At 40.4% G+C, this 12,180-nt stretch overlaps 1 protein-coding gene across 1 annotated transcript in view; it reads left to right on the top strand.

Moving 5' to 3' along the window:
* The window catches only part of scfd2 (sec1 family domain containing 2), a 186,789-nt gene that overhangs the window by 17,789 nt on the left and 156,820 nt on the right, over nt 1-12,180 (top strand). The window contains exon 4 of the mRNA XM_057840985.1: nt 9,070-9,197. Coding sequence (XP_057696968.1) covers nt 9,070-9,197 — 128 coding nt within the window. The remainder of the gene's footprint in view (nt 1-9,069; nt 9,198-12,180) is intronic.

The raw sequence follows: 12,180 nt of genomic DNA, 5'->3' as shown, positions 1-12,180 counted from the left end.
TAAATTTAATTGTGTAAGCAGGATCTGGGTATTTTTCTTATTATTTAATCACAGTTTTTTTTTAGCTCATTTCAATTTATTTTATTTAAATGGGCTATTATTTATTTTATTATGTGTTCATACTTTACAAATGTGATGTAGTATTCTTTTGTATTGTATATTTTATGTTGTATTAGTTCCTACTTGTTTTGTTGTGGTAGGAGGGTTTTGTATTGAACACTGGACTGTGTTGGTTATTATTATAGCAGAGAAGACAGCAGTAAATCAACAAAGACAAGTCAACTGTGCCTGAATCTACCACTCAAGAGATCTGATGGACTCAAAAAGTGGGTTACGATTGCATATTAGTTTGAAAATCGACCGGATCCACCGTATTTTTACACGAGTGACTTCCGGTCTGGCTGAGCCTAGCTACCGTTAGTAGTATTGACGCAGGAGGGTCGCGTCTCGCGTGAAATAATAAACTCTGCTGTTCTTTTCGCGTGCGTCGTGTTGAGCCGCTTCTGGGACGCGTCTAACACGCGACCGCACTGCGACTGGTGTGCATTGGCTGATTGACTTTAAGCCCGCGTTTCACTGCGTTCTCGCGGGGGCCACATTGTCGCGCCGTTGACGTTTCTGGGTTATACTGTCGTACCGTGTTGGTCCTCATTATAGTAGAGAAGACGCAGTAGATATTATCTACACAAAGAAACTGTAACCCGATTGACTCACAGCCTCGAAAAGTAAGGGTTACATTACGTCAGAAACTCGTTCGGTACGCCCCCGTTCCGAACCGAGCACCACGTACGAGCACCACGAAACGGTTCAATACAAATACGTGTACCGTTACACCCTTACTATATACAGTGTTGTCCTTCAAAGACATTTCCCCACATAAGCCCAAATCAGAGGCAAGTATCGTAGACAAGTGGCCGTACACTGACCAAGTTAGGCGAAGCTTGGTGTCCATTCAAAAAATGAGGTCCGTGAAGTTCATTGAGCTCGTTCATTTTATTTGACTTTTATTTGTAATCATCTCGTCCTCCATCCCCTTACTTCCTGCTCCAACCACCCCCAACCAAACCTCCATAAATCTGCTGGGTCATTCTAGTGTCGCTCTTGCCAGAACACACAGACACTCAAGGCCGGAGTCTTGCCTCTCGTCTCTTTCGTGACACATCTGTTGCCCGGCATATTAAACTTTAGAGCAAGCACAACATCATCCAAAACCTCTTGTAGATACTGTATAACGGAGCAAAATTGCTGCGTAGACAGTCGCATTAAAGTTGCATTAACGTGGGGTGGGGTTGAGAAGTGTGACATGCATAGGTGCTGACAAGCTCTAAACACCCCCCTAAAAAGTGAAGGATTTAAAAGCTGTGTTCTGAACTTTCCCAGCTGTCAACAACAGACAGGTCAACAACTGTCTGAAGTCAAAGGCGACATAAAATCTGTGTTGTTTTTGGACGATACGCACACAAACACATGTTCCCACTCCAGTTGCGGTTCCTCCTATGGTTTTTATTGGACTCTGTTTTTTTTGTTGTGTTCTGTCGCTGTGACAAAGAAAATGCTGAAAACTTAATTGTGTGTTGCGGCTGCAGCTGAAATCTCAGCCAAATGGACATTATTCTATTAGAGGTGAGCAGGAAAATAAAAGCAAATGAAGCTCTATGAAAAATTTGAATCCCATCCTGGAGCATATTTAGGCATGGTATTTAAACTCTGTGATTCACTCATAAATCAGGACGTGAACTTTGCATGCAAGTACAAGAGTGCGTCATACTTAAATGAAGACAGTTCAAACGCCTCAGATGTTGTTCAATCATCGGAATTTGAGCGAATGTCCATTAAAGTATGCATCTAGAGTTGTGTAGAACCTCGATTCAAAAAGCCATCATACACAGTCATTCTCACAAGGTGAGTCATTTATCAAACTTACGTAAAAACACTGTTGCTTACCCTCGCACATCCTCACAATTCTGAGATCAAGACTCCAGCCTTCATGTGATGACTTGCATGCTCTCCTCATGTTTGTGTGGGTTTTGTCCAGGTACTCTAGTGTCCTCCCCCATCCCATAATCATGCATTGTAGCTTAGTGGAAGTCTCAAAATCAGTAGTTCTCAAAGTGTGTTACGAGTATAACCACTGGTACGAGGGGCTCTGGTATGCAAAAATTGACTTAATTAAATGTTCAAGCAACCTTTTTTAATCCACTACATTGCATTAAGTACAGTTCAGCTGTATTCAAAATTAATTACAAAAAATTAAAATTTAGTGTTTAAGAACTGTTTGTTTTCAAATATTTAGGAACAACTAAGTGGAATACGGCGATCCCTTGTTTTTTTTGTGATTAATGGGGACCAGAACCCCTCCACGTAAAGTTAAAAACAACGAAGCAGGATTTAATTACAGTACCTGTGTGATGCTTGGAGGGAACTTGGCACACCACCTCTTGTCGGTCCACTCACGGGCGAAGAGAGCGTGTAGCGAGGATATAATGTATTATTTGCGAGTAAAATAAAAGTTAACATTTTCTCATAGATGTTGGTAGTTTGTACCATCGGGTGCTCTCAAAGCAGGTAAAAATGGCGAAAAATACCCCTGAAAATGACCCTGGTGGTGTTTGGAGGGGATAGACTGGTCCATTTGTGGGTAAAACTTGTTGAAACGCCTCGATAGATGTTGGAAGTTTGTAGTGAGCTTTGGGTGCTCTCAAAGCAGGTGAAAATGGTGAAAAGTAACGCTGAATACGGAGGTGTTTGGTGAGGACAGAGTGCTCCATTTTTGCTTAAAAAACATTGTGAAAAAAGGTAAAATTTCCAAAGTGGTTGTGGAGGTTTGTAGCAGGCTTTGGGTGAAAAGTACTGCTGAAAATTAACAGGGAGGTCCTCTTGTTGAAATTGCCCCGTGGGACTAGAGACGGAACTGTTACTGTCCGCGAATGCGGAAAACAAGGTTGGACCCCAAAGCGGACAACAATAAGCGATGTGTTCAAAAGGTTTATTAACTGCAAGAAAAACACACGATCGCAAAAATGGTAAATAACAAAAAGGATCCGTGACCGCAGGTCAACGGGGATCACAAAATTAACCCAAGGGTAAACTAAGGTGGTAGGCAAATAAGCCAACAAGGTAATAAGACACTCAAATACAAAACCACTCAAAAACCTGCATAAGGTAGAGGACACCAAAACAAGGCCGATAAACCCAGGAATGGGTGAAACTAGCTAAGTGCGAATGACAGGCTTGAGATTTCAAAACGTCCAATGGCGACCAGCAAGGCAATATCTCGGCAACCCTTCCTTGGGTCGCCTGTGTTTAAATATACTGCTGACGAGATTGGGCGTAAGTGCGGACGTGGGAACATCAACCACACTCTGTAACGAGAACACAATCTGACCAGCAGCCGAAATGAGGCTGTGCGAGGCTGCGATGTGTGCAGTCAATCAGTTCATGTGATAAATCCACTCTAATTTGTTCTATTGTTCTTCAATCAGCATAGGGGTGGCTGCATATCGCAGCCAATCAGCTCATGGGATAAGGCCACTCTTATTGGTGGACTCTTATGTCGATCATAATGTAGGAGACAGCGATGGTGCACAGCCAATCGGCTCGGGGGATGAAGCCACTCTTATTGGCGTTCTCGATGATTGGTCAAAATGGGAGAGGCTGGGGTGGTGCTGGTTATCTCATGTGTCAATCTTGCAGCAGTAACCAATCACACGCCTTGTGTGAGTGCTCGTGGGTATGTCCAAAGCCCTGGAGTCATGCGAATGATCGCTGCGAATCCTCCCAATCCAAATGGATTGGACATCGAGCTCTGTTAGTTGCAGCTAATGAGTTAATGTTGGGTCTGACAGTGGTACTTGGCAGCCAAGTATTCTTTGAGGTTGTACTTGGTGTAAAATGTTTGAGAACCACCGCTCTAAATTGTTACACATGTAAGCATATGTGCACACATAACACCTTCATGAACACACGGGAAACAGAAACATTCCTCTTCACCTTCTCACACATTTCCAGGAACAAACCCACCACCCCCCCACCCAGCACCCGCCATTCTCCCTCCCTCATTAATGTATGCAGACAGTCATCTGTTATTTCATCACTTAAATATGCCTACTTATTCTGCCGCCTGCTTTACTATGTGATAGCTACCTTTATAGCGCTTAAGAGCACGAGTAGGAGTGCAAGAGTGCCCCCTTCAGGCGGTTTGTTGCAGTTTTTGTCTTCCACCTCCCAGTGTTCCCAAGTGTGGTGTTGCTCACCTAGTTTGGGACCAGTATAAACCTCTGGAAGTCCCGCCCCCTGTCTGACCAAAAGGCCCAGCAGGGAAGGTGTCAAGGGTTGAGTGAGGGTTGTGTGTGTGTGTGTGCGTGTGTGTGTTTTTGGTGAAGTGGGGGCACAGAGCCAAATGAAAACCATATTTCACCCACTTCTTTGTCTTTGGTCCTCAGGGGGACACACGCACACTCAGATGTTTTGCAATCACGCTAGAGAAGACGCACACGTAAGCGTCCTCGGACACGGTAGAATCGAAACATAGTATTTCAAACATGTCAAGTACGCGAAATGTTACTTCATTACACCCCCCCCTCCCCCACACACACTATAATAATGTTCTCCAGGAATGAAACCATGTCATCGTTCTGGATGAACGTCTGGAATTTCCCTCAACTTAGGAAAGCGTGCATATTGTTGGGAAATAGCTGATTTATATTTCTTGTATCTAACGACTAAACAGCCTGTGTTGTGTTTGCTTTTTTTTTTTTTTCTTTTTGTTTTACTAGTTTGTGAAGACGGCGGCTGTTACCCCCCTCTCCTCCTCATCCAGCCCTGAGGTCTGGAACAAATTACATCTGATATTAAACACATGGCAGCACTTAGAAAAGCACAAAAGATGACGAAGAAAAAAAAAGTGCATTTGTCAACAAGCACCCCCTCCCTCCATCTACCTTCGCTCGCTCTTCGTCTGTTTCTTTCGCCGCCCACTGCTGTTTCGGAATATTTCGTAAGAGAGACGTAAAAGCCGGGAATTGCCTTTGTTTATTCCCTAAACAACAAACTGTCAGTACTGGAGGAAATCAAAGATGAGAAATGTAATGAAATTTCATTGGTGCGTGAATTCAGTTGAATGAGATGGAGTGCCTTTTGATTTCCTTGGAGTCCTTGCTGATTCTTTTGGTTTTGAAGCATGTGACTGATAATTCAGCTTTTCACTAGGCTAGAGCGAGTAAAAGTGGACCTGTGTTTATCGTGGAGGGTGCATTCAATACCCACATTAGTAAGGTACGGTATATATTCATGGAATAGGTAAAGAAAATATATACAGTGGTATGAAAAAGTATCTGAACCTTTTGGAATTTTTCACATTTCTGCATAAAATCGCCATCAAAAGTGATCTGATGTTTGTCAAAATCACACAGATGAGAAAACAGTGTCTGGTTTAACCAAAACCCATCCAAACATTTATAGGTTTTCATATTTTAATGAAGATAGTATGCAAACAGTGACAGAAGGGGGAAAAATAAGTAAGTGAACCATCAAATTTAATATTTTGTGACCCCCCCTTTGGCTGCAATAACTTCGACCAGATGCTTCCTGTAGCTGCAGATCAGTCTGGCACATCGATCAGGACTAATCTTGGCCCATTCTTCTCTACAAAACTGCTGTAGTTCAGTCAGATTCCTGGGATGTCTGGCATGAATCGCTGTCTTTAGATCATGCTACAGCATCTCAATGGGGTTCAAGTCTGGACTTTGACTTGGCCACTCCAGAACGTGTATTTTGTTCTTCTGAACCCATTCTGAAGTTGATTTACTTCTGTGTTTTGGATCATTGTCTTGTTGCAGCATCCATCCTCTTTTTTGTTTCAACTGTCTGACAGACGGCCTCAGGTTTTCCTGCAAAACATAATTAACTTTTAAATTCATTCTTCCATTAATATTGCAAGTTGTCCAGGACCTGAGATAGCAAAACAGCCCCAAATCATGATGCAGCCTCCACCATGCTTCACGTTGGGGCTGAGGTGTGGATGTTGGTGAGCTGTTCCATTTTTCCTACACACATGACATTGTGTGTTACTCCCAAACAATGAAACTTGTCCAAGTTCCTTTTTGCAAACATTAATCGAGCAACTTTTTTTTTTTTTTAGACAGCAGTGGCTTCCTCCGTGATGTCCTCCCATGAACAACATTCTTGGCCATAGTTTTACGTTTTACATATAGTTGATATGTGCACAGAGATATTGGACTGTGCCAGTGATTGCTGTTAGTCTTTAGCAGACACTCTAGGGTTCTTTTTAACCTCTCTGAGTATTCTGCAATGAACACTTGGCGTCATCTTTGGTGGACGGCCGCTCCTTGGGAGAGAAGCAATAGTGCCAAACTCTCTTCATTAGACTACTGCTCTGACTGTCTATTGATTAACACCCAGACTTTTAGAGATGGTTTTGTTTCCTTTCCCAGCTTTATTCAAATCAACAATCCTTGATTGCAGGCCTTTAGATGGCTCTTTTGAACGAGCCATGATGCACATCAGACAATGCTTCTTATCAAGACATTTCTTACCAGGTGTGTGTTTTATAGTGGGGAGGACAGCTTTATACTACTCATCAGTGATTGGGCACACACCTAACTTAAATGTATGGTAAAAATTGGTTTCAATTGCTCTTTAAGTCTCCTTAGGCAGAGGGTTCAATCATTTTCCCTTTTCTGTCATTGTTTGCATGCTATCCTACTTAAATTATGAAAACCTATAAATGTTTGGATGGTTTAGTTGAAACAGACACTGTTCTTTCATCTGTGTGATTTTGGCAAAGATCAGGTCACATTTGATGGTGATTTTATGCAGAAATGTGAGAAATTCCAAAAGGTTCAGATACTTTTTCATACCGCTGTATATTTATTTAAATCTGTTCAAACCCCCATTGCAATAATTTCTAAGCATTTTGACTTCTTTTTAGCCTCAAACCAAGAAAAATAATAAATGCACTGACAAAAAGATTTTTCCATTCTTCACTTCTCAACACTTGTACAGAGGTTGGTCTAATCAAAAACATGCTTTTAGATACGAAATGACAGACTCAGCAGCGTTAGCAGCACATGTATAGAAAACTAGATCCGAAATGACAAACTAGTTAACAGCCGCCATCTTAAAGCAGTAGACTTCCTTGGAAGTCAGTTGTAGCGAACCTAATTAACTTTTTATCTAAAATACTCCTAAATCGGCAAAATCTTGACTTGAATCTATCTTTAAAACAGGTTTAAAACTTTCACATGTCGAAAGTAGACAGAAGAGAAGTCATGGAATAACGGGAGCAATTTTAACAACTTTAATGGTTCATTCACAACACTAAATTAATTGAATGTAGTTTAAAGCTGCTGATACAGAATGGAAACTGTTAACTTGATAGCGAAATAGTATTTTTTTTTTTTTTTTTTTACCCCCCCTTCAGGCATGACAAATCCAAACAACCATACAGCATTTATATGTGTTTACAATTAATTCAACCCGAAAAGAAAAGGGCAGACGGGAGAAGCCGAAGCTTATTGAATCCCGCCCCCAGTATACCATATAGGACGCAGAAAATATCGGATAACAATTTTTGACATTCAGATTTCGTAGTGATTACAAGTTTTTTTCTTTTTTTTTTCTTTTAATAACCATCCCCTTTGATTATTCATTTTACCAAAAGTCCATTGTTGATCGTGGCAATGTGCTCGTTATGTTGATTAGATCCAGTAGATTAGTTCATAATTCAGTAGTTAGTTTATTCAGATGATTCGATTCAGAAGATAGGGAATAGCTGAGGACCGATGGTAGGCTGTGTCCGCCACCCTCTTTTTGTCGACTTAATCCTCATCGCAGTTTTCATTCCTTGCTGACTCCTGACGAACATTTATCTCAAGGTTGTGCAGCTTCGTAGTAGGTTGCATCGCCATTCCGGTTGTGGACGTTGCTAGGTCCTTCAGGCAACCGGGCTTGCACTGGGATTGATAATTCACTCAGCTGACGACAACCACCTCATAAGGGCCGTCCCAGTTAATTTAAGCCTGAGATTTTTGTGCGATTTTTGTAACCAATGTACGAAACATTAAAAGCAGCTAATAGCTTGGGGGGGTGTCATCAATAATCAATTTATATAATCGAATCGTAGCCTCTGAATTGTAATCAAATTGTTAGGTGCCCAAAGATCCCCACATCTACTATAAAAGGTGTATGGTAAAATGTGATATGCTCAATTTATGAATTCATTCACTGCCAGTCCAGGTGTATGTTAAGTACTCAGTGTTTCTGCTACATTCATTTAAGAGCGGTGCCCCATACCACGTATACACTGACATCTTAAACCCTGCGGACGTTTGGCAGTCAAAGAGTTAAGTAATATTTGATCATTTTCAGCCATGTTTGTCCTAGTAGATGTTGATAGTGCCAAACACACGCCGTTGAAGAAGATCCCATTAGCAAGGCGGATCAGAGTATTCTGTTAGCGAGGAGATAAGGAGGCCTGGGAGAGATGCTATCAACAGGAGCTTAGTTCTCCACAGACTCTGACACACTACAAGATTATTAACATAGATGGAGAGAACATTCCCAATGCTGAGTCACTGTTAATTCTGCCTTTTTCCTGTGCGGGCTCCCAAAGGGGAGTCGACGCACTCCGACTATCAAACTGACAAGTTTCAGTCTGAACTATTTTGTCCATTCATGCACATCTGTGTAATATGTGAAAGATTTTAGATGGAGAATCAAATTGGGCAAACAACTAAGCCTTGTTGAACACCACAAATTATAGAGATCCAAGGCTTCATGTGATTGTTTGTTCACTGTTTGCCCTTTAATTCATCTGTGCTTTTCACAATGTCACCACACTATGAAGTGAATGATTTTTTTTATGTGGCACACTGCATTGTTCAAATACTAAATGAGATACAAACGATGTACAGTTAATACAAAAAGCAATACAGTATTTTCTCAAGATGGAGTGCACATTTTTAGGAACAGAAAACAGATGTCACGCTACACTGCCAAGATTTACTGTTCAAAAGTGTAACTTTACGACACTGTTTTGTTTGCCGCCAGGTCGCCTGCAGCCCGTTCCCTGTGGGAGGCCATGCTCACCAGCAAGCACAAAGAAAGTGTGATGGAGGTCCGACGGCAGCTTGTCGAAGCAGCCAGCAAGGCGAACCTGCCCATCAAGATGAGCATGGGTACACATTTCTACTTTTCTACATAACCCAAAATGTGATGTCCACATCTGTGGACACCAGGTATCAATTATGATTATATACAGTATATATTTTTTATTGTTAATTAATTCTATAGAATTATTATGAATTAATAAAAAATATAATAAAATACAAACAGCAATTCACTTCTATATAAATAAATTTGCCTTGCCTTGCCTTGCCTCAATATGACCCCCAGTAACACTTGAAAGTTAACAAATAAATAAAATTGCATTGATATTAGTTTAAATTATTATTATTTTTTAATGTATTTAAAGAAATTGTAGTTTTAACTTTTTTATTTATGGTAGTTTTTAAATAAAATGAAATAAATAAAAAAATAAGTGTTTTCCCTTTTTATTTATTTTTTTGATCTAGAAAAGAAACTTAAAAAAACATTAAAATAAATAAGAGCATGTTTACTTTTAAAGGGAATCTCGGACTTAAAGACCTGTATGCTCACAATTGTTCTCTTTTACTAAAAATGTGTTATTAGAAACACATATTATTGCCATTGATTTAAAAATCTATAATATTTAGTACATGTTGTGACCTCCGGAGGGCGCCACATTTTACTCACGCAATGCACGCTGGGGGTGATGAAGCAGTTGGGCTGGACTGGGAGAATACCTGTGCAAGCAAGCAAGCGAAGTAGGGCTGAAGCTATCGAATATTTTAGTAATCGAGTAATCGACTGAAAATTCTATCGAGTAATCGGATAAAACATTTTTTTTTTTAGGTAAAGAGCAATTATAAATATAATTGAGATAAAAAGACATTTAATCCAATATTGAACCATTTTCAGTCAATCAATGTCTTTATTTTCGATTTACATTGTTGAAAACAGCCAACAATTGCATCTAAGATGTGACTAGAAAAAAAAATTCACTGCTTTCACTCAAAAAACTTCTTGATCTTATAAAAAAAAGACATATTTCTTACTTAAAAATGTAATTACGCTTGATAACACACATCACTTGAAACCTACGTGTTTTTCCCACGTGTTTCAATTTAATTTCCATTTGTGTCAAGCTATTTTTAAGTTCTAGTTAAGTTTTAAGTTAAAAGTTAAGTCTAAATTGTAAGTACTGATAGGATTTTGAGTTTTTGCAGTGTTCAAAATAAATATATGATACCTGCTGTATTGGAGCACATTAGGGACCAGTGCTACTTGGTGTTTTATTCAGCAATGACTACTGAGCTAAAACTGACAGTTAGCTTTATTATGTTTTAATTTTACACCCTCATCACTCTACAGCGCTGTGTTTTTACAGATTAAATAAAGCCTGTATGTAAGACACATTAGCCACACATCGACAGTGGTCATAATCAATAGAAACCTAGCCCTCCGAAGGGCTAACGTTACGTCAGCGAGTGACAGTAACGTTATATTTATTAGCGATGAGAAGTCTACTGCTTAAAGTTGGCGGCTGTTTACTAACGCTGCCCATACGCGGCCGAGTCTGTCAGTTCGCATCTAGTCCTAAATGCATGCGATATCTACAGTATAAGACGCATCGGACACTACCTGCTACCACACTAGCATCCTGCGGGCGTAGTTTTTAGCAACGCTGGCGTATTTTGTAGCGGCTGTCGGCTGCGGTAAGTTTTTTAAATTTTTTTTATTGCTTCTTCCTCTACGCGCTTAGAGCTGGCAAAATTAAACGATTCCTCGAGGTGAATGAAATTACTCGGATCAGTTTTTAAACTCGAGTTACTCGAGTTGCTCGAGTATTCGTTTCAGCTCTAAAGCGAAGCTAGTGTGACGTCTGGCATGACTGTGTCACATTCTGCTGCTGATCAGATTATTTTGTTACAGAACTGTGGGATGAGTTTCCAATGTCGTACCTGCATCCAATTCTGCTTATCAGCAGTGTCTTTAAACTGATCCTAGGCGGCTTGCCGAGAATTGACTTGCTGCCATTTTTGACAGTTTGTAAATCCCTTCGTTGCTAATTGCATCATTGACTTGTTTTTCCGTTTGTCTGCCTCGCACCGCGTTTTTCCCTCGGGTTTTTTTTTTTTTTTTTTTTTTTTTTTTTTTATCTCAACCTACTGTCACAGACTCTTTTTGTGTCACCATTTTCGCGATCGCGTGTTTTTTTATGTGTTCAATTAACTCTTTTACGCAATCCCAATGTTATTGTAGTCTGCTTGTTGTCTGAAGTGAGCCACGTTTTCTAATTCCGTGGCCAAGCTAGCCGCACTTTGACACTGTGGTAGCCCGGCATCACCGCCCAGAGTGCATTGTGTCGTCAACAAGAATGGCAACCTAAGAGGTTAAACTAAGTTTACAAACTTTATTAAAACGAAAACATTAAGAGGGGTTTTAATATAAAATTATTATAACGCATACTACATTTATCTTTTAAGAATTGCATCTTTCTATCCGTGGTTCCATTTAACTCATTGCCCACCATTGACAATGATGAATATCCAATTCATTTAAATTGGTTGGATTAGCTGCGAATGCTCATCTTTCAGTGCCATTGACAGTGCTCCAATCGCTGCCATCCTCTCCAAGATAAAATGGATTGGAGCTCGAGCACTGCCAATGGCAGCCAATAAATTAAATGACTGCCCGATAAATGGTTAAACATTCACCTCTAGGCCACACAATTCAAATTGACTCCAGGAGAAGGGTTGCCACACCTTATTATGGCGCCGTTGCGCCACCTACTGAATCAAAGTCAAATTTTTCGCTCCGATTTTTTTGTTTGCACATATGGCTGTGGAGGAAATGTGAACCACATGTTGAAAATGTGACACACACAGACACACACACACATTTGCAAACTTTTGTTGTTTGTTAATGAAGCAAAGGAGGCTGAGGCGAGGGATAAAAATATGTGTTGGCACGCAAAAATAAAGTCATCACTCTCACACACTTACAAATATGCACACAGGTCTATGAGTCCCAGCGTGGATGTTCACCTTTATGCAACCCTCTGACTCACATTGCATG

The sequence above is a fragment of the Corythoichthys intestinalis genome, chromosome 7 (assembly GCF_030265065.1).
Source record: "Corythoichthys intestinalis isolate RoL2023-P3 chromosome 7, ASM3026506v1, whole genome shotgun sequence".
NCBI classification, from domain to species: domain Eukaryota; kingdom Metazoa; phylum Chordata; class Actinopteri; order Syngnathiformes; family Syngnathidae; genus Corythoichthys; species Corythoichthys intestinalis.
This window is presented reverse-complemented; position numbering and strand designations above follow the sequence as displayed.